This window comes from Dryobates pubescens, chromosome 34, assembly GCF_014839835.1.
Source record: "Dryobates pubescens isolate bDryPub1 chromosome 34, bDryPub1.pri, whole genome shotgun sequence".
In the NCBI taxonomy this organism is placed as follows: Eukaryota; Metazoa; Chordata; class Aves; order Piciformes; family Picidae; genus Dryobates; species Dryobates pubescens.
In genome coordinates this window covers 4,363,261-4,387,432 of record NC_071645.1, presented here as the reverse complement: position 1 = coordinate 4,387,432, position 24,172 = coordinate 4,363,261, and the positions used below count along the sequence as shown (strand labels likewise).

General features: G+C 49.3%; 1 protein-coding gene across 1 annotated transcript in view; it reads left to right on the top strand.

Annotated features, from left to right (window-relative positions):
• Positions 1 to 7,935: 7,935 nt before the first annotated feature.
• The window catches only part of ARHGAP32 (Rho GTPase activating protein 32), a 191,773-nt gene continuing 175,536 nt past the window's right edge, over positions 7,936 to 24,172 (top strand). Inside the window, exon 1 of the mRNA XM_054176227.1 lies at positions 7,936 to 8,119. Within this exon, the coding sequence (XP_054032202.1) occupies positions 8,016 to 8,119 (104 nt within the window). The 5' untranslated portion in view covers positions 7,936 to 8,015. The remainder of the gene's footprint in view (positions 8,120 to 24,172) is intronic.

Sequence of the window (24,172 nt, the reverse complement as noted above, 5' to 3'; positions counted from 1 at the left end):
TTTTGTCCCTGCTGCATCTTCAAAGGACTGTTGGGTTTGTGTGTATATATATATATTCTCCCTATCTATCCTTGTTCCTTGCCTTTGTGAGCCCTGTTATTGTTATGTATATATGTAGTTATATCAGTGATCATCAGCTACCACATTGGGTGAGCATGGACTGCACAAGGCCATACCTGAAGGAAAAGCAGCCCTGCTGCAGCCCTTGAAGCATGAAGACAAAAAGCACACCAAGTCCCCATTTTGTTCCAAAATCTCTTCTCCAGTTTGTGTTTCGTTTTAGTCGCCTGTGGGCGTTTAGAAATGGTACCTTGTGGAGATGGGAGAGGCTGGGCCTGCACTTTAACTGCTGGTTTTACACCTTGAGTGCTCATTTCCTTCTTGGAACTTAATGAGGAAGCCACTTTTTTTGGCCTGGTGGGGACCATTTCCAGTTGCTCTGTTAAAATCTTTACTCTTGTGTTTCCAGCGCTGATGCTTCAGAGGTGGCCAAGGGGCATTAAAGCCTTGAAGTGCAAACCAGCAGTGGCTGAGCTCCTCTAGCTCTGGGACAAATTGCCACTGAACTGCTGCCAAGAAGTCTTTTTTTTTTTACCTTTTCTTCCTTCTGTTTTTCAGGGAAACTTTTGGTCCACCTTTAGAGCTCGTTTTTCTCCCCTAGCACATGTGTTTAAGAGTTTCTCATCATCTTTTCCCCACCAAACCAACACCCTGGTGTGCTGGATGGTGGGGCTGGGAAGCAGGGCACTGATAGCCTTTTCTGTGTGGCCTTTTCCACTGAACAGAGCTCTTCTCTGTTTTCTTGCTGCAACATGCACCCAGGCTCCTTGGAGTCTGTCCTCCATGCAAGACTAATGAAGAATGTGCTGAAAAGGTTCCCCAAGCTCTTTCTCAAATCTCCTTTTATTTTCTTGTGGTGCTGGGTAGGTTTATTACACTTTTAAACGTTTAGATTATACCCATAAGGGAAGCAATTAACCAAAATCTGTGCATCAATGGATTGTAATGAGAGAAAATTAGCTTTGCCTTTCATCTTCTTTTCTTTGCCATTTGAGACAAAAAAAAAGGAAAGAAAGAAGTGTAATCTCTTCTTCATGTTCCAAGCAGCCATTTTATTCTGGTTTAACTGTCTTCTATGTTAAAAAGCTTTCAGTGTTGGGGAGGGGGGAGAAAAAAATTATATCCCAGAAGCTGTACTCTGAGAAAATGTGGAATGTCTTCTTAAACAGGAACCCTTTTTTGGCCAGGTTTTACAATCAGAGAGTTGGTTTGGTTGGAAAAGACCTCCGAGTCCCAACCATTGACCCAACGCCACCGTGACCATTAAACCACATCCACAGGTTGCTTGAATGTCTCCAGGGCTGGGGACTCCACCACCTGTTCCATAAGGACAGGCTGAGGGAGCTGGGATTGTTCAGCTTGGGGAGGAGAAGGCTCTGGGGAGACCTAATAGTGGCCACCTAATACCTGAAGGGGGCTGCAAGAAGGCTGCAGAGGGACTGGTTGTGAAGGCCTGCTGTGATAGGATGAGGGGCAATGGTTTGAAGTCAGAGGAGAGTTAGATTGGATGTTAGGAGCAAGTTCTTTACAATGAGGGTGGTTGAGCACTGAAGCAGGTTGCCCACAGAGGTGGTTGAGGCCCCATCCCTGGAGATTCTTAAGGTGAGGCTTGACAGGGCTCAGAGCAGCCTGATTTAGTTGAAGATGCCCTTGCTGGCTGCAAGGGGATTGCACCTTTAGAGGTCCCTTCCCACCTGGGTGATTCTATGGAAGGAGACTGATTTGTTGTGTTAAGGTAAAGGAGTTTGTTACAAAGCAACATTTGGGGAAGGAGAAACAGGACCCTTGATGGCAAGGAGAACTGCAACTGGTAAGAACAGGCAGTGGTAGAGAAGGCAAAACTTCTCTCTTTCTCTCCTTGCAACTGTCTTGGGGGATATTTTAATTAAAAGCTTTCATTCCAAGAGGGTATTGAGGTGAGATAGAGGCAGAATTATTACCAGCACTATCCCTGAGAGTCAAATCATGGTTGGCTAATGTGAAAAACAGAGCAGCATATTGCTGGCTTCATGCCTGGGGGGGAGCAGAAGCCTGGAGGCCGTTGTCTGGCTGTGTGGTTAGACACTGACTGTGTGACAGCTGTGTGATAGGTGCTGAGTGGAATTCCCACCTCCCTGGGATGGGAAGCTTGCTGCCACGCAGGCAGGGAGCTAGGTGGCTCCTGCTGCAGAGCTTGGGCTGCACAGTCCCATTAGATATCTTTATGCAGCCCTTAGGTGAACTGGTCTGATGGCCTGGACCACCAACAGTGCTAACAAGCTTTGTTCATCTCCTGTGACAAAAGAGAGGATCACTTTGTATGTGAAGAGCAGCTGGTTGAAAAGAGACCTGTGGAAACGTGCAATTGGGTTAGAAGTGAGAGGGATGGACAGACTGAGAAGCATTTGAAGCTTTTCAGCTGCTTTTCTGGTTAGAGATGTGTGGATGCTCAAGTCACTTCCAGGATGTTCTCTTATTCCTTGTTACTGCTAACCTCTTGCACTGGAGAAAAAGCTGCTCCCCGAGGTACTGTCCTTTAAGGGCTAAAAAGCTGCCGTCTGGGAGCACTTTGACCTGGCTGCAGTGAAATGTGCCTGTGCTAATTACCATTTGATCTGCTCCTCTATTCCTCAAACACTTCAATTCCAGACCTGGCCACCTTCCACCACAAACTGTGGCTCTTCCTGGGGCAAGCAGCCCAGCTGCCTCACCAGACTTCAGTGAGAAGGCAGTGGTGTTCTCTTCCCCACAAGTTCTTTATCATGGTGTCAGGTGTCTTATCTTTTCCCTGAGCCTGTTTATTGCTTCTCTCTGCTACTGAACCTCCTTCTGTTTTCTCCAGCTCTGGAGACCCCCTAAATTTGTGTGCTGACTTTCCTCTCCTGTCACTGCTCACCATCCCTCAGGAGATTTTGTTGTTTTGGTAGCTTATCTTGCCTTTTCTCTAGGCTCAGGAGAAGCAGGTTTTCAACTCTGATCCAAACCTTGAAGTAGAAACAAATCCAAGGCATGAAGTGCTCCTGAGCAGCTGTGAGGCTGATGATCTCTTTCTCCATGGCTGACTTCTGCAGATGGGAATACTTCACAAAGCTTGCTGGATTTCTTTTGGTAGGAGTTCTCTCTTCCCAAGCCTAAGACACATCTGAGGGGAATACATTTTAGGTTCATGCTCCCTCCTTGCCATGTTCATCCCTCCTCAGAGGGCAGGTGGCTGAAGGATTGCTGAATACCAGCAGGTGGATTGCACAGACACACCTTGGACAATGCATTGGAAAGCATTTTGTACAAGCACCAACTTGTGTGGAGCAGCAGCTGGCTCAGGGTGTTTGACAGGGGAAGAAAAGCAGAGTGGGAATGCTGAAATGAGTCAGCTGCTCCTGGGGCTGCTTCGTCCTTGCTTTGCAATAAGGTTTTTCTAACTTAGTTGCAGTGAGTACCTTTTTTTGAGGATAGAATTATTAAGGTTGGGAAAGACTTTTGAGATCATCAAGTACCAACCATTAACTCAGCACTGCCAGGCCACCACTGGCAACCCTGTTGGGCAAATTATTCCTGATGTCCAACCTAAACCTCCCCTGGTGCACCCTGAGGTTATTTCCTCTTGTCTTATCCCTTGTTCTTTGGCAGAAGAGGCCAACCCCCATCTGGCTTCAGCCTCCTTTCAGAGAGTTGCAGAAAGCAGTGAGGTCTCCCCTCAGCCTCAGTCTAAACAACCCCAGCTCCCTCAGCTGCTCCTCACCAGACCTGTTCTCCAGACCCTTCACCAGCTCTGCTGGTCTTTGGACACACTTCAGCACCTCAATGTCTGACTTTTTAGTGAGGGAAGGGGGTGGCTTCTATTCCTGGCATGGATTCCACCAGTGAAGATTCTGCTTAATTCTGGTTGCAGAAGACCTCCAAGATCATCCAGGCCAACTGTTCTGTAACTGTACCAAATCTGGTGCTAAGCCATGTCCCTCAGCACCACATCTCTACCTCTTTGAAACCCCTCCAGGGATGGGGATTCAACCACCTCCCTGAGGAGCCTGTTCCAGTGCTTGAGAACCCTTGGTGTGAAGAAGTTTCTTCTACTGTATACCTGCAGTAGATGAGTTGGTCATCAAAAGAGTAAGGCCTATACCCAGGAATTCAGCAGGCCAATAACTGTCATGGAGATGTAATAATCCAGAGCTGTCTCAAGGGCCTTTGAAGGTGATTAATTGTGGGAGGTGTGCAGGAGTGGCAGTAGCTTTGTATTTAAAGCAGAGCCTTGAGCGTAGTTCTCGTGCAGGAGGATGTTCAGGAGTGCAAACTTCCCTTTGGAAAGGGCTTGGAAGGTGTCTGCTGCAGCCTGCTCAGCATTTCTCTTGTGTTCTCAGGGAAGGCAGAGCTTAAACCAGCCCTGCAGAAAAGCTTTTAACTCCAGCCATAGTAAGAGAGTGTCTGATGTGGTCAGGGGCTGAAAGGCTTTTACATCTGTTTTGGCAGTTAGAAATTGCAGTCTGGTTTTCTTTCTTGTGCTGTGATTCACTGAGCTCTCCTGGTATGAAACCCCTCCCCATTTTTCATAGACTGTGAGATTGAACAGGTCATGAATGGCTGTGCTCTGTGTCTCAGGGAAGGCAAATGTCCTGTCATATGCCTGAGTGGAGAGCAGTTGGTGACCTGTGTCATCAATTAGCCATGAAACAATCCTTGTCTTGGGCTTGCAGCAAGCTTTGCCTTTCAATATTGCAGTTCTTAGGTTCCAGCTGGCCAGTTGGTCTCTGTGTTTTCTGAACCTGGAGCTCTGCTTATGGAGCTCTGCTTATGGAGCTCTGCTTATGGAGCTCTGCTTATGGAGCTCTGCTTATGGAGCTCTGCTTATGGAGCTCTGCTTATGGAGCTCTGCTTATGGAGCTCTGCTTATGGAGCTCTGCTTATGGAGCTCTGCTTATGGAGCTCTGCTTGAACTCAAGCTATGGTCATGGTACAGAACCTGAGAATGGTATTGCTTGGAGTGGTTTGTTCAACAATAGAAGCATCTCAACACTGAAATATTTTCCCATTAAATCCATTTGCTTTCAGAAGCAGTCCTGCTGTATCATGTCATGCATACATTATCAACTGCAATCCATTTTTAATTGAATGAAGAAAAAGAGGCTGGGAGCAAGGGAGGAAGGCTGCCTGGCAGCATCTTTGCTCTTTCTTTGCCTAGATAACCTCAAGCCATCAAGAGGTGACATTTAAAATCCACTCTTGCTTGGCTTTTTCGTCTTCTTACAAAGGAACCATCTTTAAACTCAGAAGCTATCAAAGAAGGAATGAATGGTTGTGCTGCCAGAGGTGACAAGTGGAGTTCAAGCTGGAGCATCTTGAGGTGCTTAACAGAAGTTTCAGTTAGGAGAGAATTGGCTGAATGGGAGTTCTCCTTGCTGCTCCACAAAGTTCATTTAGGGAGCAGAAAGTTGAAGTGTGATCCCAGCATATTGTGGGTTGGAAGGGATCTATGTGGATCATCTAGTCCAAAACAGGGAGAGCAGGTTAAGGTTTTGGTTTGTTGCTGCTGTTTTCCTCTGTCACGAAGTTTGACTCCAGCTGAGTCATCCACTCCAGTCAGGAATGTCAAAAGCTTAAGCTGAGAGAGAGATTCCCTAAGATGAAGGGAGGTTGTAGCCAGGTGGGGATTGGTCTCTTCTCCCAGGTGACCAGCACCAGAACAAGAGGACCTAAGCTCAAGCTGTGCCAGGGGAGGTTTAGGCTGGAGGTGAGGAAGAAATTCTTCACAGTGAGAGAGATTGGCCCTTGGAATGTGCTGCCCAGGGAGGTGGTGGAGTCACCATCACTGGAGGTGTTTAGGAGGAGAGTGGATGGTCCCATGGTTTAGTTGATCAGATGGTGTTGGGTGATAGGTTGGACTCGATTATCTCAAAGGTCTCTCCCAACCTGGTTTATCCTATCCTATCCTAAATCCATCCATGGTCTTTTGGTCTCTGCCACAGGGAGCTGCAGGTGGAGGAGGTGGTCCAGGGGTAAGGAAGAGCTTTGTGGTACTTCCTGCAGCCCAGCAGCTACTGCTGCCAAGTCAGAAGAGATTTTTCTGTTCCCTGAACGGGTGTGTTGTTTCCTATGCAGTTCTTTAGCTTGTCCCATCCCCCCTTGTCTGTTTTGGTGAAAGAAAGGAAGATGAGCACTGGGAGGAAGGGATTTAGAGTCATCTGGCTTTCTAGGCACAGAACGGGTGTAACCTGTTTGGCTTTGCTCAGACTTTGCCAAGCTCCTGTCTTCTTCCTCTTCTCCTCTAACTGCTGCTGGTGTCCTCATGCAGTAGATGTTGTTAATCAGGTTATTGTCACTCAGCTACCCAGCATTTAGGAAGCAATGCTAAAAGGTGTAATTTGGGATTGTTTGGCCTCTTCTGATGAGTTTTAAACCAAAAAACAGGAAGAGGTTTTATTTTGTAACCTTTTGTCTTTCTCCACTTTGTATTTCACCCAGTTCCAAGAGTCTGCAATGAGTAAAGGAGGCTGAAGGGAGACCTCCTGGTGCTCTACAACTCCCTGAAAGGAGGCTGGAGCCAGGTGGGGGTTGGTCTCTTTTCCCAAGGAGCAAGCTATAGGATAAGAAGAATTGGCCTCTAGTTGCACCAGGGGAGGACTAGATTGGACAGTAGGAAAACTGTCTTCTTAGAAAGGGTTGTCAAGCTGGACTAGGCTGTTCAGGGCAGTGATGAAGTCCCCATCCCTGAAAGGCTTGAAAAGCTGTGTAGCTGTGGTGCTGAAGGATATGGTGTAGTGGTGACCTGGCAGTGCTGGATGTTAGCACTTGGACTTGATGGTCTTAAAGCTCTTCCTCAGCAGTCCTGCAGAGCTGACAGGAACTAGGTGCAACATCAGCTACCTCGAGATGCTCTGTTGAGTCTCCACGGGCTGTGTCTGGTCAGTATCTAACACTGTCGGTTACGAGGTAGCACTTGAGCAGATAGCAGCAGTAATGACACCACCGGCAAAGCCTTGTGTTGTTTCACTGAAGTGGGAACAGCTCTGCCTTTTGTACTGATACAGAGAGATTAAAACCACTTGATCAAGGTCATGCTGCAAGCTGATGGCAAAGTCAGGGCTGAAAGGCAGCGATCCATCACCCAAGCTTTGCTCTTGATTTGCTAGACCTCGCTGCCTCTTATGGATGTCTGATCTCCTAGGTTGCTGCAGTGGTGGTCTGAGGAAAGATTTCCCTCTTTGAATGGGGTTTGTGAAGTTAGGAAATAAGACACAGTTCCTATTCGTGGTGTAGTGTGGATAGTAGGAAACAGGAGCTCAGTTTTCACACAGCTCCTTTTCCAATTGGCAGCATAAACCCAGAAATTAATTAAGCCTCCTAAGCCTCCTCTGGGAACCCAGTAAATATCCTCCTGTTTTCAAACAGGAGGAGGCAGAGCAGCATTAATGGGATATATCCAAGGTTATGCAGTTGGGAATAGACTCCTGCTCTTACAGCTTATGCTGGTCACTCACATCAGAGTTGCTGAAGTTTTATTTAGGGATAAAAACCTCCAGAGCAGGTAAGAAGATCCCTGCGTGGATCTGAGGGACAGGACAAAGACATTCCTATACCTCCTCCTTCCAGCGCAGAAAGGGTTAACAGCTGAAATGCCTGTTACAGCCTCAGGAAAACGTGAATCAGTGCTGCTGAGGAGAGGCAGAACGGGAGCCCAGATTCGGGAGCTGGCTTGTGCGTTTCGTTTGTATCTACATCGTTGTTTTGGAGGGGGGTGTTGAAATCCAGCGTTTCATCCCCTCGCGGCCGGGCTGCCCTTTGCGATGGGGAGCAGATGGCGTTAACCCTCCCTGTTGTGGGGGAGCAGTCTGGCTCCCGTGGGGTGGGGAAGAGTGCAGCAGGAGAGTGTGTGGTGGTGGGAGACACAACCCCAATGCTCAGCCTCCTCCTCCCCACCAGCCAGCTGCTCCTGCAGAGCCAGCGTGTGTGTGTCCGGGTGTCTGTCTGTCTGTGTGCGCAACATGGAGGGAGGGACCGGAGCCGCTGCCGCCTTTGCCAGTCTCGCCACGGCAGCTTTCCCTGCAGGAGTGCTAGGAGCTGGGAGCAAGCCTGATGAATCCCAAAGGTCAGTGCTATCAATAAATCACTCTCCTTGCTCCCTTTCTGTGGTGGTGTTAACCCTCTTTTCTCGTGAACGGAGCCTTAATGCCAGCCTGGCTCTGAGCAATGCAATTGGAGAGCCAGCAAGGTCTGATAGAGTGCCGGTGGAAAAGGCAAGCGTGGCAGCTTCGCCTTGCACAGGCAGCTTCCTCGCAGTTTTTTAGGGTGGTTTTTTAAAGCATAGTCATGTGGCAGTGTCTTTTAAGTGGTTTAGTATGTGAATGGAGGAAGGGTAATCATCTCCTTCAACCACTATGTAGGTTACACCGGGCGCGTAGCGAGCAGGCAAAGTAGGGTTTGGCATCCTGCTCTTCATGTGACAGTGCTCCTGGAGGCATTTTCGGGTGCAGGGTGCAGAGTGTGGTTATCAGCATGACAGAAACTTGCCTTTTTAAATCACTAATGTAGTATAGCCAGCCCGTAGCCTCGTTGTTCTGTACTCTGTGGCCGAGTGAAAGCGGCAACAGTCACAAGGGTTCTGTGCTCAGCGGATTTCCCCCTCCCCACACCTCTCTTCCTTTCTAAGTGCTGTTGATAGGGTGTGGGGTTAGCAGCAATCCTTCTGGAGGGGTAGGTTATCTCGCAGTTAAAATTCCTCTGGAATGAGGCAGGGCTGGTTATCTGCATGGCAGATCGTCTCTCTCACCCTAGGCTTGGCTTTGTGCTGTGGCTGATAGGGAAGAGAAGCCCGGTGCTGTAGCAGTTCAGTTGGGCTTTTCTGCTTCAGGGCAGAGAGTGCAGAGTTATTTGCTGGTGAGAGGGGAAAAAAGAGAGAGTTGGGGAAGCAGTATAATGCAAAACTTGCTGTCTTGGGCATGCTGCTACCACCTGCTTGGCTTGCAAATCAAGGCTGTTTCTACCAAACTAAAAGTTCTTTCTGGAGATAGCTGCTGGAAGCTGGAGGCTTGGGTTCTTATTTCACTCTCTAATCCATTATCAACAAGAGTCTGGATAATTTATGCTAACTCCACCCTCTTCAGCTCACTGCCAGAAACTGAAGGAGAGTAGCTCCTACCAGCTCCACAAAACCCCTCTGAATTTCTGTGTTTTGTTTCTTTCTTGAAGTATTTACCCTTAGGAAAGCTGCTGCTGAGTATCTTCCTGTCGTTTGTGCTAACTCGGTGAGCCTGGTGCTGTGAGGCAGCCAGTTAGGTGATTTTCATAGCTTCATGGTCCTTGAGCTCGGAAAAGATCTCTCAGATCATGAGACCAAGCGTTCTGTAATGCTACCAAGGCTGGTGCTCAACCATGTCCCTTAGCACCACGTCTCTGCCTCTCTTAACCACCTCCAGGGATGGGGATTCAACCACCTCCCTGGGCAGCTAGTTCCAGTCTTTGAGAGCCCTTTCAGTGAAGAAGTTTCTGCTGATGTCCAACCTAAGCCTCCCCTGGTGCAACTTGAGGCCATTTCCTTGTGTCCCGTCCCTTGTTACTAGGGGGAAGAGATTGACCTCCACCTGGCTTCAACCTTCTTTCAGGGAGTTGTGGAGAGCCAGCAGGTCTCAGCTTCTTTTTCTCCACCCTGAACAGCCCCAGCTCCCTCAGCCATATAGAAATCAAACTGCGTTTCAGAATCAGATGCGTGCAGTGTGCTGATGCTGAAGGCTTCGCACTCCCCAGCTTGCTTGGTGATGGAAAAAGCAGAACATGCAATATCCTGTGTACAGTTGCACACATGCTATAGAGGAGCCTGTAAACAGGAATCCCCCCAGGAGTTTTGCTTGCTGAGAATTCCCCTTTGGAATGTGTGGGGCTCGCTCTGGAGGCAGGCTGACATTTGTGAGGAGCTGGCAGTGTCACCGAGCAGAACAGCAGCTCTGTGGCTGAAGACAGATGAAGCTTAGCAGCGATTTGATCCAACCTGTACAGTTCTCTTTCAGCTGAGCCCTGTATTTCAGGGAAGGCTGCAGATAAAAGATGTTTTAGTCCTGGCAGTGACAGTTTCAGTTTTATTGCTGCTTGTCCAGAGCATGACAGAACTTTGTATGAGCTGATTACGGTTGGCTCCCCAAAGGAGAGGCTTCTTGCTTGGCTTCTCTCAGCTTCCTGCTTTTCAACAGAGAGATAGAAATGTGGATTGTTTCTTGGAAGCAAGACCTGCATTTAATAGGATTATAGAAGTATTTTTAACTTGTCTCAGCCCAGCGTTCCTGGCTGAGATTTGATGTAAATCTGGAGAGAATGGAGGGTGCTGATGCAGATTTTCTGCAGGTAAAACCTCAGTTGTGTGATTCCAGGACGTAGAAAGGTAGCACCAAAGTGGGGGGAAGAAAGTCCTGAAATTCTTCTTGCCAAGAAGCTGCTTCACTGACAACTTGCAGAGGCATTTCTCTTTCCAGCTTTAGCCCCAACAGAGACACCTCCTTGCCCTGCACTCCTGGTGCAGATGAATGGTCATGGAGATGAGACTCAAATGCCTCAGCAGAAAGCAGATGGCTTTCATCTTCCCGACAGCCACCGGCCAACCCCTGTGTCTCCAAGGTGTTTTAATCAAAGTTCTTTGATCTGAGAGGTGATTTTGTTTCCAGAAAGGTGCAATGCTGAGAGCCTGCCTAAGTCTTCATTCCAGCTGAAGCCCAGGTCAGGTTGTTCAGGAGAAGTCTGTGAAATCATATTCCTCACCCTGCAGCCTCTTTCCTTTCCAGCTGGTGGCAATGCCCTGACTGAAGCCACGATTACAGAGGTCACTTTCTGCTTGAAATTCAGAAGTCATGTCCTAAGTAGTTAGGAAATGCCCCTGCTGACTGCAGGGGGTTTGACTAGGTGACTCTTAAAGGTCCCTTCCAACCCAAACCATTCTGTGCATTGGAGTGGTACATCTCAGGGTTGCAGAGTTCCTGCCCAGTCTTCAGCAGCTTTTTGGCTGGAGGGCAAGAGGGGCAAAGCAGCAACTCTGAGCTTGGGGAAGAGCAGTTGTTGCGAGGGACTGCACAGACAGAGCTGTGTGTGTTGCTGTGGACAGATAGCATCTTCTTGGAGGCCACTCCGTGGTGATTTCTGACAGGCACAACCAGTTCTGGGTGATTTGGCACGTCAGGAGCTCCTGCTGCTAGAGCTGCCCAGGGAGCGCTGAGCTGCCGGCGCTCCTGTTCGCTGCGTGCCCTCTACCTCCCCTTGCACAGCTCCACATGCTCCAGCAGCCAGGAGCCCTCCAGGATGCTTTCCATGGCAAAAGAACCCCAAATCCCTGCAGGCTGTCTTCTGAAGGAGGGGCCAATTTTATCAGGGTGTTAATGAGTGCATCCTTTGCCCCCCTGGTTCTTTTGGCACCGAGCAGCATATCAAATGCACTGTGACACATCTGCAGGGGTTAGAGCAAGAAGACAAAAGATTTAATCCTCCTTGACTGTCTCTGGAGGATCCCATCCCTGGAGATATTCGAGATCAAGCTTAGTGGGGCTCTGAGCAATCTGGTGTAGTTGAGGATATCACTTGCTTACTGCAGGGTGGGGATGGACTAGATGACCTCTAAAGGTTCCTTCCAAACCAATGCATTCTGTGATCCCTTTTCCCAGCTTTTTAGTTTAATCTCTTTTTTTTGAACCCTGTTTTTCTTCTCACTGTTGATTCTTTCTGAGAAGTTCAAGACCCTGGTATCATTTACAGAAGGTATTTCAATCTTCTGCTCCTGACTGGGGTCCATAAAAAGGCAATCCCTGTTTTTCACCCATAGTCCTGTGTCGTAAGAAAATGTTCTTCAGCCAGGAGGAAGAGAATAAACCCCCCCCAGAATAGGTGGTGGGGAGGAGAAATAAGGTGACTTGGAAATGCTGGATGTGATGGACCAGTATCAGAACAGTTGGGATGGGGCCTGAGCTTTCCAGTCATTAGGAGGAAGACCAAAGCAGGCAGGTCCTTAGCTGCTGAGTCACAACAGGCTGGATTTCAATGTCTGTTCATGTGAAAGGAGGAGAAAATAAAAGGCACCTTTTGCGTGGCCTGAAATTCCTGTGTGTTGGAAATGTTAACAGGAGGCGGTGGCCAGGGCTGAGGACTCCAGCAGGCATCTTCTGGGCTTCATTCAAGCTTCTTAGAATGGGAAGGGACTGTTATTACTGAACTGTTTGTTGTTCTTATCCCTTGAGGGAGCTTTCTCTCTGCTGTTTCTAAAGAGAGCAAAACATGTTTGCAAACATGGTTGAGGTGTACATCCAGAAAGCAAATTAAAATGCAAGCCTCAGCACCTATTTCCATGTCTCCTGGTTTGTTCTGGGACCAGAGCATGATTTAGAGTGGGGATGCTGAGGGGGGGAAAAAGGGAAGGAATTTGAACTTGGCACCCTGGCTTTGAAGCGCTGTTTACATTCAGGCTTCTCTTACATCCTGCTTCACTCCTCTTCAAGTGGGAATGTGACATTTCTTATCCCAGCACCTCTGTAGACACCTCTGAGGTGATGTAAAACCTGGGCTTTGTCAGCTGCCTTGTCTTATGCAATCCCTGCACTAAGCTGGGTTTCTTCTTCCTGTGTCTAAAGCAGCAGTAAACGATCTGTGACACTTCTCTTTCCTAGCCTGTAGCAACCCAGGTCTGGCTGAAGATGTGTTATGGTGGCCAAAACCCCACTCAAGGGTAAGAGGCAGTGATCATCGTTGAGAGCACAGCACAAGCTAGCAGAGGCAAATGTCAGCTGTTGCTCAGCTTTCTGCATCAGGAATCGTAGAATGGCTTAGGCTGGAAGGGACCTCAGAGATCATCTGCTCCAACATCCCTCGCATGGGCAGGGATACTTCTTAGCTAGACTTGAGTCCAACCATCAGCACAACACCACCATCATCACTAAACAGTGCTTCCAGGTGCCATGTCCACACATTCCTCGAACACCTCCAGGGATGGGGACTCCACCACCTCCCTGGGCAACCTGTTTCCATGCCTGATGAGGAACAGCATGTATGTGTTGAATCAATTCTGCCCCTGTGCTCAGCACTGGTTAGGCCACACCTTGAGTCCTGTGTCCAGTTCTGGGCACCTCAATTTAAAAAGAACATTGAGAGACTTGAAGGTGTCCAGAGAAGGGCAAGGAGGCTGGGGAGGGGTCTGGAGCACAGCCCTGTGAGGAGAGGCTGAGGGAGCTGGGGTTGCTTAGCCTGGAGAAGAGGAGGCTCAGGGGAGAGCTTCTTGCTCTCTGCAACTGCCTGAAGGGAGGTTGTAGCCAGGTGGGGATTGGTCTCTTCTCTCAGGCAGGGAGCACCAGAACAAGAGGACACAGTCTCAAGCTGTGCCAGGGGAAGTTTAGGCTGGATGTTAGGAAGAAGTTCTTCATAGAAAGAGAGATTGGTCATTGGAATGTGCTGCCCAGGGAGGTGGTGGAGTCACCATCACTGGAGGTGTTTAGGAAGAGACTGGGTGAGGCACTTGGTGCCATGGTTTAGTTGATTAGATGATGTTGGATGATAAGTTGGACTCAATGATCTCAAAGGTCTCTTCCAACCTGGTTAATTCTATTCTATCTTTGTTAGATCATCTTCATGGCCTCCCCTTGAATTTCTAGGCTTTGCATTCCCTTGCAGTTAGTCCCATGGTTGAATAACCTTCTGAAGCATCCAGAAGATGACAGTGCATTACTGCTTGGTGGGTTACATACTTACAGTTACTCCAGGTTCCTTTTAAAGCTCCTCAGAGGTCTGATGTCTCTGCTTGATCAGACTTGGGGGAAGGACTTTTAACCTGACACTTCTCATAATGCTGATGTCTAGAAAGCTCTGGCTGCATTAGCACACCAAGAGTTGAACGCAGCTCTTTGTGTTTGGATTCAGACAGTTCAAGCTGGGGGCAGTTTCATCTGGGTGATCACAAACAGCTGATTGCATTGGCTGAAAGAAGATGATGGCTTCTTTGGACACTGAGCTGGTACACAGGCAGTGGTGGTGATTTGCTTTCTCTTGGCAAATGAATTTCATAGGCTGTTAGATTCATAGAATGGTTTGGGTTGGAAGGGATCTTCAAGATCATCTAGGTCTAATCCCCCTGCCATGGGCAGGGACACCTCCCACCAGCCCAGGCTGCTCAAGGCCCCATGCAACCTGGCCTTGAACATCTCCAGGGAGAGGGCATCCAGCACCTCCCTGGGCAGCCTGTGCCAGTGTCTCCCCACCCTCACTGAAAATAGTTTATTCCTAATCTCCAGGCTAAATCTGCCCTCCTCAAGCTTCAGTCCATTCACTCTCATCCCATCACTACAAGCCCTTGTCAAAAGTCCCTTCCCAGCTCTCCTTTAGGCCCATTCAGGTACTGGAAGGCTGCTCTAAGGTCTCCCTGGAGCCTTCTTTTCTGCAGTGTGCAGTCCTGTTGTGGTTTAATCACTCTGAGAGGGGGCAGTTGTGTTGTTCTGCCTCTCTCCTTGAGCCCAGTCTTTGGGTGCAGCTTGCTCTTCCAAACCCAGTGTGATACTCTAATGAACTCCAGGAATGTCTGGTGACTTCTCTTACTATACAGCACTTTTTCAGTGCCATTCAATAGTCAAGAATTTATCAACATTTCTTTTTCCCCAGGGCTTATAAATTAGTGCTTCAAACCTTGCTGAGGATTGCAATGCCACAGATGAGATTTCAGCCCTTGAGGGAATGGTTTGAAGCTTGAGCAGGGGAGATTTAGACTGGAGATTAGGAAGAAATACTTTGAAGTGAGGGTGGGGAGACACTGGAACAGGTTGCCCAGGGAGGGCCTGGATGCTCCCTCCCTGGAGGTGTTCAAGGCCAGTTTGCCCTTGAGCAACTTGATGAATGTCCAACCCCACTCCTAAAGCAGGGTCACCCAGAGCAGCTTGCCTGTGATCACAGTGTCCAGGTGGAATCTCTGCAGAGGAGGAGATGCCACAACCTCTCTGGGCAGCCTATTCCAGGAGCCTCACACTAAAGAAGTTTCTCCTCATGTTCAGGTGGAACCTCCTGGCTTCCAGTTTGTGCCTGTTGCCCCTTGTGCTGTTACTGAGAAGAGTCCAGCCCCATCCTCTTGCCTTCTCCACTTGCTGAGTGTAGATCATATCTCCAGACTCAACAGCCTCAGGTCTGAGTCTTCACTCCTCAGGAGATGCTCCATGCCCCTCAGCACCTCGGAATCTGTCCAGTAATTCCTTGTCTCTCCTGACCTGGGGAGCTCACAGCTGGATGCAGTATTGTGTGTATGGCCTCAGTAGGGCAGAGGAGAGTGATGGTAGCAGTAAGGTTAGAACTTTGGATGGCATCAAACACAGAGCACAGCCCTTGCTACACTTGCAATGAGAAGGAGTTTTGACCTTCAAAATGTGATCTCACAAATGTTTGAAACTCCTCAAGACATTCTCCTTTGAAAATAACTCCAGTAAGGCCTCCCTGCTCTTCAGAAAGGGACCTGGGGGTACTGGTTGATAGTAGGGTGAACATGAGCCAGCAGTGTGCCCCGGTGCCCAAGAAGGCCAATGGCATCCTGGCCTGCATCAGGAACAGTTTGGCCAGCAGGAGCAGGGAAGTCATTGTGCCCTGTACTCAGCACTGGTTAGGCCACCCCTTGAGTCCTGTGTCCAGTTCTGGGCCCCTCAACTAAAGAAGGACATTGAGACATTTGAAGGTGTCCAGAGAAGGGCAATGAGGCTGGGGAGAGACCTGGAGCACAGCCCTGTGAGGAGAGGCTGAGGGAGCTGGGGTTGCTTAGCCTGGAGAAGAGGAGGCTCAGGGGAGACCTTCTTGCTCTCTCCAACTCCCTGCAGGGAGGTTGTGGCCAGGAGGGGATTGGTCTCATCTCCCAGGCAAGCAGCACCAGAACAAGAGGACAAAGTCACTAACTGTGCCAGGAGAAGTTTAGGCTGGAGGGGAGGAGAAAGTTCTTCCCAGAGAGAGTTGTTAGCCATTGGGATGTGCTGCCCAGGGAGGTGGTGGAGTCCCCATCCCTGGAGGCGTTCAAGAGGCGAATGGATGTGGCAGTTGGTGCCATGGTTTAGTAGCCATGAGGTGTTTGGTGTCAGGTTGGGCTTGATGATCTTTGAGGTCTCTTCCAACCTTATTGATTCTATGATTCAAGACTGCTTTTAACATGTGTCTGCTGTGGCCAAACCTGCTTTGAAACCTACCCTTGGTATTGTTAGGGGAATATGCAAAGGGCAGGAGCAGATCTGCAGAGCTTTCTGAGGTTCCACTGATCTCAGGCAGGGGAGCAGGCTGGCTGCAGTGCTTCCCCAGCCAGGGATGTGACGGGAGTTGTGAAGAAATAGAGCCAGAGGAGGAAATTGCAGTGATGTCTTCATTTTGCCCAGTTGCACCCAGTGTGTGGTGCTGACAGATTCCCTTTGAAAGGGACTTTCCCAGCTTCCTCCCCTGCCAAGGGAGCTGCTGAGGGGCACTCCTGAAAGCACTCCAGTTTTTCACCGACTGAAAACCTCTGTCCCCTATTAATGATGGAGGGAAGCAAGGGCAATGCAAACCATCAATTTCAGAGGAGGCTTGCTCTGAAATCCTAGGGTTTGTGGTTGCAGAGAGCCATTCAATTCATGCCCAGAGGGTTAACCAAAGCTGTGTTGACTACTTTTTTTTTCCCCCTCCCTTCCCCCCCTAAACTAATTTCTTCAGTACTGCCAGGGTTGCTCATTGCTTCCCATAGCAGCAATGTAATGAGATTACCAAGCCCCTGCTCGCTTCCCTATCTGATACTTAAATCCTCATGGGAAGCTGGGGAAGTGTCAGAGCTCAGTGGCTGGCAGAGCCAAGAGTTGTTCTTGGTGTTAGATGCTGTGGCTGAGGTTGCTGGGACGATGGAGTAGCTAAAGCTTCAGTCTGTAGCCTTGGAGCCAGCATGATTTTAAAGCAGCGAGAGGAGGGCTGCTGAGGCTGCCAGCCAGGGGGTTCATTATTGGAAAGAAAAGACAAACAGCCCCCTCCCTCCCTCCCTCCCTCCCTTCCTCCCCCCACCATGCCCTGGAGAGGGAAGCAAGTTTCATAGGGAGATAATTACGTTACTGGAAAAACTGCTGTGACAGCTCACAGCACCACAAGCGGAGTCCTTGTGGGGGGAAAAGCCATGGCAGGCATACCAATTCCTCCCTCTTTTCTCCCCCTTAGGCACGGTGCATGTCCTGAAGGACTTGCTTCTTGCCTCCTTGCCTTTGCTTTCCTTCCCACTTTTGGTTGAGAGTCAGAAATTTCATCTGTAGTCAGAATTAAGCCCTGGATTTTGTGTGTGCCTCTACTCACAGCGGCATGCAAGTGCCAGGCTCTGCACGTTGGCCACAGCAACCCCAGGCAGTGCTACAGGCTGGGGTCAGAGTGGCTGAGAGCAGCAGGCAGAGAGGGACCTGGGGGTACTGGTTGATAGTAGGCTGAACAGGAGCCTGCAGTGTGCCCAGGTGGCCAAGAGGGCCAATGGCATCCTGGCCTGCATCAGGAACAGTGTGGCCAGCAGGAGCAGGGAGGTCATTGTGCCTTGTGCTCAGCACTGCTTAGGCCACACCTCGAGTCCTGTGTCCAGTTCTGGGCCCCTCAGGTTAGGAAGGAGGTTGACTTGCTGGAATGTGTCCAGAGAAGGGCAACAAAGCTGGGGAGGGGTTTGGAGCACAGCCCTGTGAGGAGAGGCTGAGGAAGCTGAGGTTGCTTAGCCTGGAGAAGAGGAGGCTCAGGGGAGACCTTCTTGCTCTCTCCAACTCCCTGAAGGGAGGTTGTAGCCAGGTGGGGGTTGGTCTCTTCTTGCAGGCAAGCAGCACCAGAACAAGAGGACACAGTCTCAAGCTGCACCAGGGGAAGTTTAGGCTGGATGTTAGGAAGAAGTTCTTCATAGTGATTGACCATTGGAATGTGCTGCCCAGGGAGGTGGTGGAGTCACCATCCCTGGAGGTGTTTAGGAAGAGACTGGATGAGGCACTGGGTGCCATGGTTTAGTTGATTAGATGGTGCTGGATGATAGGTTGGACTTGATGATCTCGAAGGTCTCTTCCAACCTGGTTTATTCTATTCTGTCACCAAATGTGTAGATGTGGCACTTCAGGATGGGGTTTAATGGCCATGGTGCTGTTAATGGTTGGAGTTGCTGGTCCTAGAGGTCTTTGCCAGCCCTAATGATTCTGTGATTCCTTATTGATTCTGAGTGCAAAATGAGAAGCCTTTTCTTCAGCTGTGCACAGTTGTATGTTGAACCCCCAACTCTCAATTTTGCAGTGGTGGTGTGCTCTGTGCCTGCTTTACCCTGTGGCTTTGGTGTCATTGAGATGTTTCCAGCTACTCCTCCAGTCCCCATGGCAGGTCTCTGTGCACCTCCACAGCTGACAGGCCCTTCTCTTGAAGGTCTCTTTGCCTTTTCAGTAATTCCTCCCCCAGTTTCCCAGTGAGCTGTCTGCACTGGCTGTTGGAGCAGGAGTTAGTTTGGTGGAGGTGTTGCTTTGTGGCTCCCCTGTAGGACGGAAGGCTTGTAGGAGTAAAACCTCTTTTCTCCAGGCTTCAGTGGATGTTGAGAAACACTGCAGACACTCAAATCACACAACCCCCTTGTCTTCAGCAAATGTCTCAGGTTTTGAACCCATTCTCCCTTTCAAGGGCTTGTTCACACATGGAACATCTCAGGAACAGCTGCTCCCAAGGAACTCCAGCTGTGGGCAGCCCCTGAATACAATGTTCTGTTCTGTATGGGGCCTGTTCATGCTCACCCTTCTCCCATCCCTTTTATTGCTTTTTAAGCCCAGGATTATCTCTTTGCTCATGTAAAATATGACTTCCAAATCTCACAATCCACACACAGAGCTGGAAACTGCTTTTGTTTGGTGCCCTGTTCCTTCTCCATTTAGGACTGGCAAATGGAAGGTGCTTTAGGTGCTCTTGTGGCTGTGTCTCTAACAGGATTTGCTGGGTCTGAAGGGACTCTGGGAGCTGAAGCAGCCAGGGATGGTCTTTGCTGCTTTGTAAACCTCAGGAGAGAACTTTATCCTCCTGAGAACTGGAGCTACTAGAAATGATGTGGCAAGGGAAAATCTGAACTTCCTGGCCACGAGACTTTAAGGGAAAGATTTCCCTGCCAGGAAGATTGAATTCAGCTCCTTGAGGATTGTTTTCCTTCTTTCTAGTTTCTTTCTCCTCTTTTTATTTTTGGTGAGGGAAGGTGATGATAAATCCTCCAAAATGATTTTCAGTTGAGTCAACATGCAGTGAGTGAACAATGGAATGTGCACTTGACCACATCTACACAGCAAAGAGCCAGGAAAGCCACCAGAAAGAGTAGGGCTGGAATTGCTTGAACCTTCTTGGCTGTGGAAGGAAGAGCAGGCCTAGCTATGCCAGCTGGAATGCAGCTGCTCCTTAGATCTGGCACCTAATGTTGAGTCCTGTCAAAGTACAACATGTTGCTGAATCCTGATGGGTTTGTTTGCAGACAGAACAGCATCAGAGGAGACTTGGCTTGCCAGGCTGGAGGGAAGTTCTGTCTTGTCTCTCTCTGTAGGTCTTTCAGCCTTGCTGCTTTGAAGGTGAAATTTGTGTGGGTTCAAAAAGCCACCATGGGTTAATCCAGGCCAAAAAAAGAAGCAAGTATTCATGTAGGTGTCTGGTGGTTCCCCAGATTATGGGTGGCTCTGCTCCTGTTCAAACCTGTGCTCCATCAGCGGTCTGCAGCGCTCCAAGATGATTCACAGTGTCTGGAGTACAATCCTTCAGAGGAATTTGGTATCACTTAGTGATCTTGCTGAATGAGACTGGCTATTCCCAGGTTCACAGCTTGCACTAGGTTGGAAGGGACCCCTGTCCAACTGCCCTGCACTCAGCAGGGACACCTCCAACTAGATCAGGCTGTCCAGGACCACGTGGAGTCTGATCTTGAATGTCTGCAGGGATGGGGCCTCAGTCCCATCCCTGGGCAGCCTGTCCCTGTATTTCACCAGTTCCAGTCCCCTAACACAGTGGCCCTGCACCAGATGCTCTCTGGAGTTCTTGAGCTGGATTGCCCAGAACTGGACACAGTACTCAGGGTGAGGCCTCAGCAGCACAAATTCCTCTCCCTTGCTCTCCCAGCTCAGTTCCTTACATTGGTCTCTGACTGCAGCTGAGCTGCAGTGCAGTAGAAATGAACCATGAATAGAATAGAGCTTCTTCCTGATGACCAACCTCCATCTGCCCTGCTCGAGTTTCCTACCATTGCTCCTCATCCTGTCACTCCTTCTAAACAGTCCTCCCCCAGCCTTCCTGTAGGTCCCTTTCAGATATTGAAACATAGCTCCAAGGTCTCCCTGGAGCCTTCTCTTCTCCAGGCTGAACAGCCCCAATGCTTTCCGCCTACCTTCAGAGGAGAGTCACCCTGGAGACCAAAGGACTCATTGTAAAGAAATCCTCCTTTGATACAGTAGTAGAACTGACCCCTCAAGCGTTTAGCAAACAACTGTCAAGCTGCTGGGAGAAAAACAACCCCCAAGATTTGCCTAAAAGATGACACCTTTTAAGGGAGACTTTGATTATGGCTCTGTTCTCGTTTCCCCTCCAGTTTGAGTTTTTAAGTGCAAGGTGGGTCGTGTTGTTCACCTTTCCCCTGCAAGATGATTTAGTAATTACAGTAAAAGCTGGGAATATTTCCCCCTTGTCTGGCTCCCTGACTGGAGAGCTCTGAAAGCACCAAATGCTGAGTGACTTGACAGGGAAATGGCAAGGAAGGGAGGCTTGGGTGTTGTGTTCGCATGTGTTTATAATTGGAGGTTATCTCCACTCCCAGTGACAATTAGAAAGGTCATGTCAGTCTATCTGAGTGGTCTGGCAACAAAATTGTTTCTCCAGTTCTCCTCAGCTCCTTGAAAATGTCTCTTTCCTGATGGTTTTCTGCACATAGAATTTATAGAAAGGCTTCAACTGGAAGGGACCTTAAAGATGATTTAGTTCCCAATCCCCTGCCGTGTGCAGGGACACCTCTTGGTAGGCCAGGATGCTGAAACCCTTATCATGAGGCTTACCAAGACCATTAGGCTGGACTTGAAACTACATTTTGAATGTTCTGAAAACTAGAAACTGTAGCCTAGGTATGCTTCTGAGGCAGAGAAGTGGCTTGAGGTGGATTTCTTGACACTACTTTTTTGTTCCCTCTGAAGGGGCTGAAGCTGAAGTGCAGCTTCACATAGAACTGTGTTGTGCTGTGGCAGCATCTCCAGCTCTGTGCAGGGCTTCATAAATATCATAGAGTCAACAAGGTTGGAAAAGACCTCAAGGATCATCAAGTCCAACCTGTCACCCAACACCTCATGACCACTAACCCATGGCTCCAAGTGCCACATCCAATCCCCTCTTGAACATCTCCAGGGATGGGGACTCCACCACCTCCCTGGGCATCACATTCCAATGGCTAACAACTCTCTCTGGGAAGAACTTTCTCCTCCCCTCCAGCCTAAACTTCCCCTGGCACAGCTTGAGACTGTGTCCTCTTGTTCTGGTGCTGGTTGCAGTGCTGAGTACAGGGCACAATGACCTCCCTGCTCCTGCTGACCACACTATTTCTGATGCAGGCCAGGATGCCATTTGCCTTCTTGGCCACCTGGGCACACTGCTGGCTCATGTTTAGGCAGATGTCAACCAGTACCCCCAGGTCCTTCTCTGCCTGGTTGCTCTCCAGCCACTGTGACCCCAGCCTGTAGCACTGCCTGGGGTTGATGTGGCCAATGTGCAGCACCTGGCACTTGGACTTGTTGAATGCCATCCTGTTGGACTCTGCCCATCTCTCCAGCCTGTCAAGGTCCCTCTGCAGAGCCCTTCTGCCCTCTAACAGATCAACTCCTGCTCCAAACTTGACGTCATCTGCAAATGTACTGATATGCAGAAGGTGGGCAGGTAACTTCATCTTCCCTTCTCCCTGGGTGAAGGTGGCATTTCAGGCACTGCAGGAGGCACTCAGGTAGTGCTGTCTGCCTCGTGGCGTTGGTCTTTGGCTCCTACAGGGAGGTGACAGCAACATCTGTGGGTACATTGAATGATTTTTCTGTCATGGCATTGTTTGGGCTGGAAAAGCCCTTTAAGATCAAGCCCAACTCTAACTCTACTTTGGAATACCCTGAAATATCCCTTTGACTTCAGAGCACCTGATGCATCTGATGAACTCAGGGAGGGAAAGGACAAGGTTGCTGATCTGACAGCACATGAGATTTCCTCTCCCATTACAGCCAGCAATATATTGACACAGGATATGGTGTTGGTAAGAAAAAACCCCATTGAGATGTAAAACTGTTGCTGAGCACCAGCTGATGCCCACACAGGCTTTTTAATTAGTACCTGGCCTGGTTTGCAATCAAGATGTGCTGCTCTGCAGGGAAAAGGGTTTTTTTCTGACAAGTCCCCAGGGGCTCATAAAAGAACAGAAGGTAACTTCTTTGGCCTCTTCTCCCTTGTGCATACCCAAAGTTTTCTGTTGTCTGCTAAAAGTATTCCCAGGGAATCTGGATACTCAAAAATGGAAAGACTCAGAGGAAAACTTCAGACTGGGAGAAAAAGGGCTTGGGCCATTCTGGATAAAAAAGACAAAAGGCTGGGGGCAGAGTGGCTGGAGAGTAGCTAAGCAGAAAGGGATCTGGAGGTACTGATTGACAGCTGGCTGAACATGAGCCAGCACTGTGCCCAGGTGGCCAAGAAGGCCAGTGGTATCCTGGCCTGCATCAAGAATACTGTGGCCAGCAGGAGCAGGGAAGTCATTGTGCCCTGTGCTCAGCACTGGTTAGGACACACCTTAAGTCCTGTGTCCAGTTCTGGGCTCCTCAATTAAAGAAGGACATTGAGAGATGTGTCCAGAGAAGGGCAATGAGGCTGGGGAGGGGTCTGGAGCACAGCCTGTGAGGAGAGGCTGAGGGAGCTGGGGTTGCTTAGCCTGGAGAAGAGGAGGCTCAGGGGAGACCTTCTTGCTCTTTCCAACTCCCTGAAGGGAGGTTGTAGCCAGGTGGGAGTTGGTCTCTTCTCCCAGGCAAGCAGCACCAGAACAAGAGGACACAGTCTCAAGGTGTGCCAGGGGAAGTTTAGGCTGGAGGTGAGGAGAAAGTTCTTCCCAGAGAGAGTTGTTAGCCATTGGAATGTGCTGCTCAGGGCGGTGGTGGAGTCCCCATCCCTGGAGGTGTTCAAAAAGGGATTGGATGTGGCACTTGGAGCCATGGTTTAGTTAGTCATGAGATGTTGGATGACAGGTTGGACTTGATGATCTCTGAGGTGTCTTCCAACCTTATTGATTCTATGTGGTACTGGTTGCATGGAGTCTTGAGGATGATGCATCTCTAGCAACATGCTTGGTAAGAAAGAAAAAACCACAAACCTTGCTGTTTTTTTGGCCTTGAAGAGGCAACCAACATTTCACATTCTGGGCTGCTCTTCTGCAGGCTAAGCAACCCCAGCTCCCTCAGCCTCTCCTCACAGGGCTGTGCTCCAAACCCCTCCCCAGCCTTGTTGCCCTTCTCTGGACACCTTCCAGCAACTCAACATCTTTCCTAACCTGAGGGGCCCAGAACTGGTCCACGCACATCCAGGTGTGTGGTTTTCCTGCAAACATGTGGCAGTGTGTTAAAAAACTGAGTAGAGGTGGCACTTCACATGGTCTGGTGGTCATGGAGGTGTTGGGGAGAAGGTTGGGCTTAGAGTAGAGGGTCCTGGAGGTCTTGGTTCACAGGGATTTTCTTCCAACCTTAATTCTGTGAAAGTCTTACATAAAATGTAAAAGTCTTTAGCTAATTAACCTGATTAATTTGATGTACATAAGAGGAAAGGGCAGAGCAGTTGATTGTTCTTCTGTGTTGTGCCAAGGAGAACACCATGAGCAGCTCTCCCAAATGTTTTTCCAAACAAGGAAAGAGTACTCTAAAAGAAACAAAGCACCAAACAAACCAACCCCCCAAAGTGATTTCTGAACAAGCTTTGCAGAAAGCTTTGCAGTGAGTGCATTTGTCTCTGGGAAGGAAAAGCCTGCAGAGCCCTGGCTTGGGCTGTCACATGGGATCGTGGCTCACTCTGTGAAGTGCCTGTGAGCAGCAAGCTGGGGATGAAATCAGAGTGGAGAGGGAGATGCAGATAACCAAGCCATGACCCTTTGGGATGCCACCAGCCTCGCTCTGTGTGAGAGCAGGGA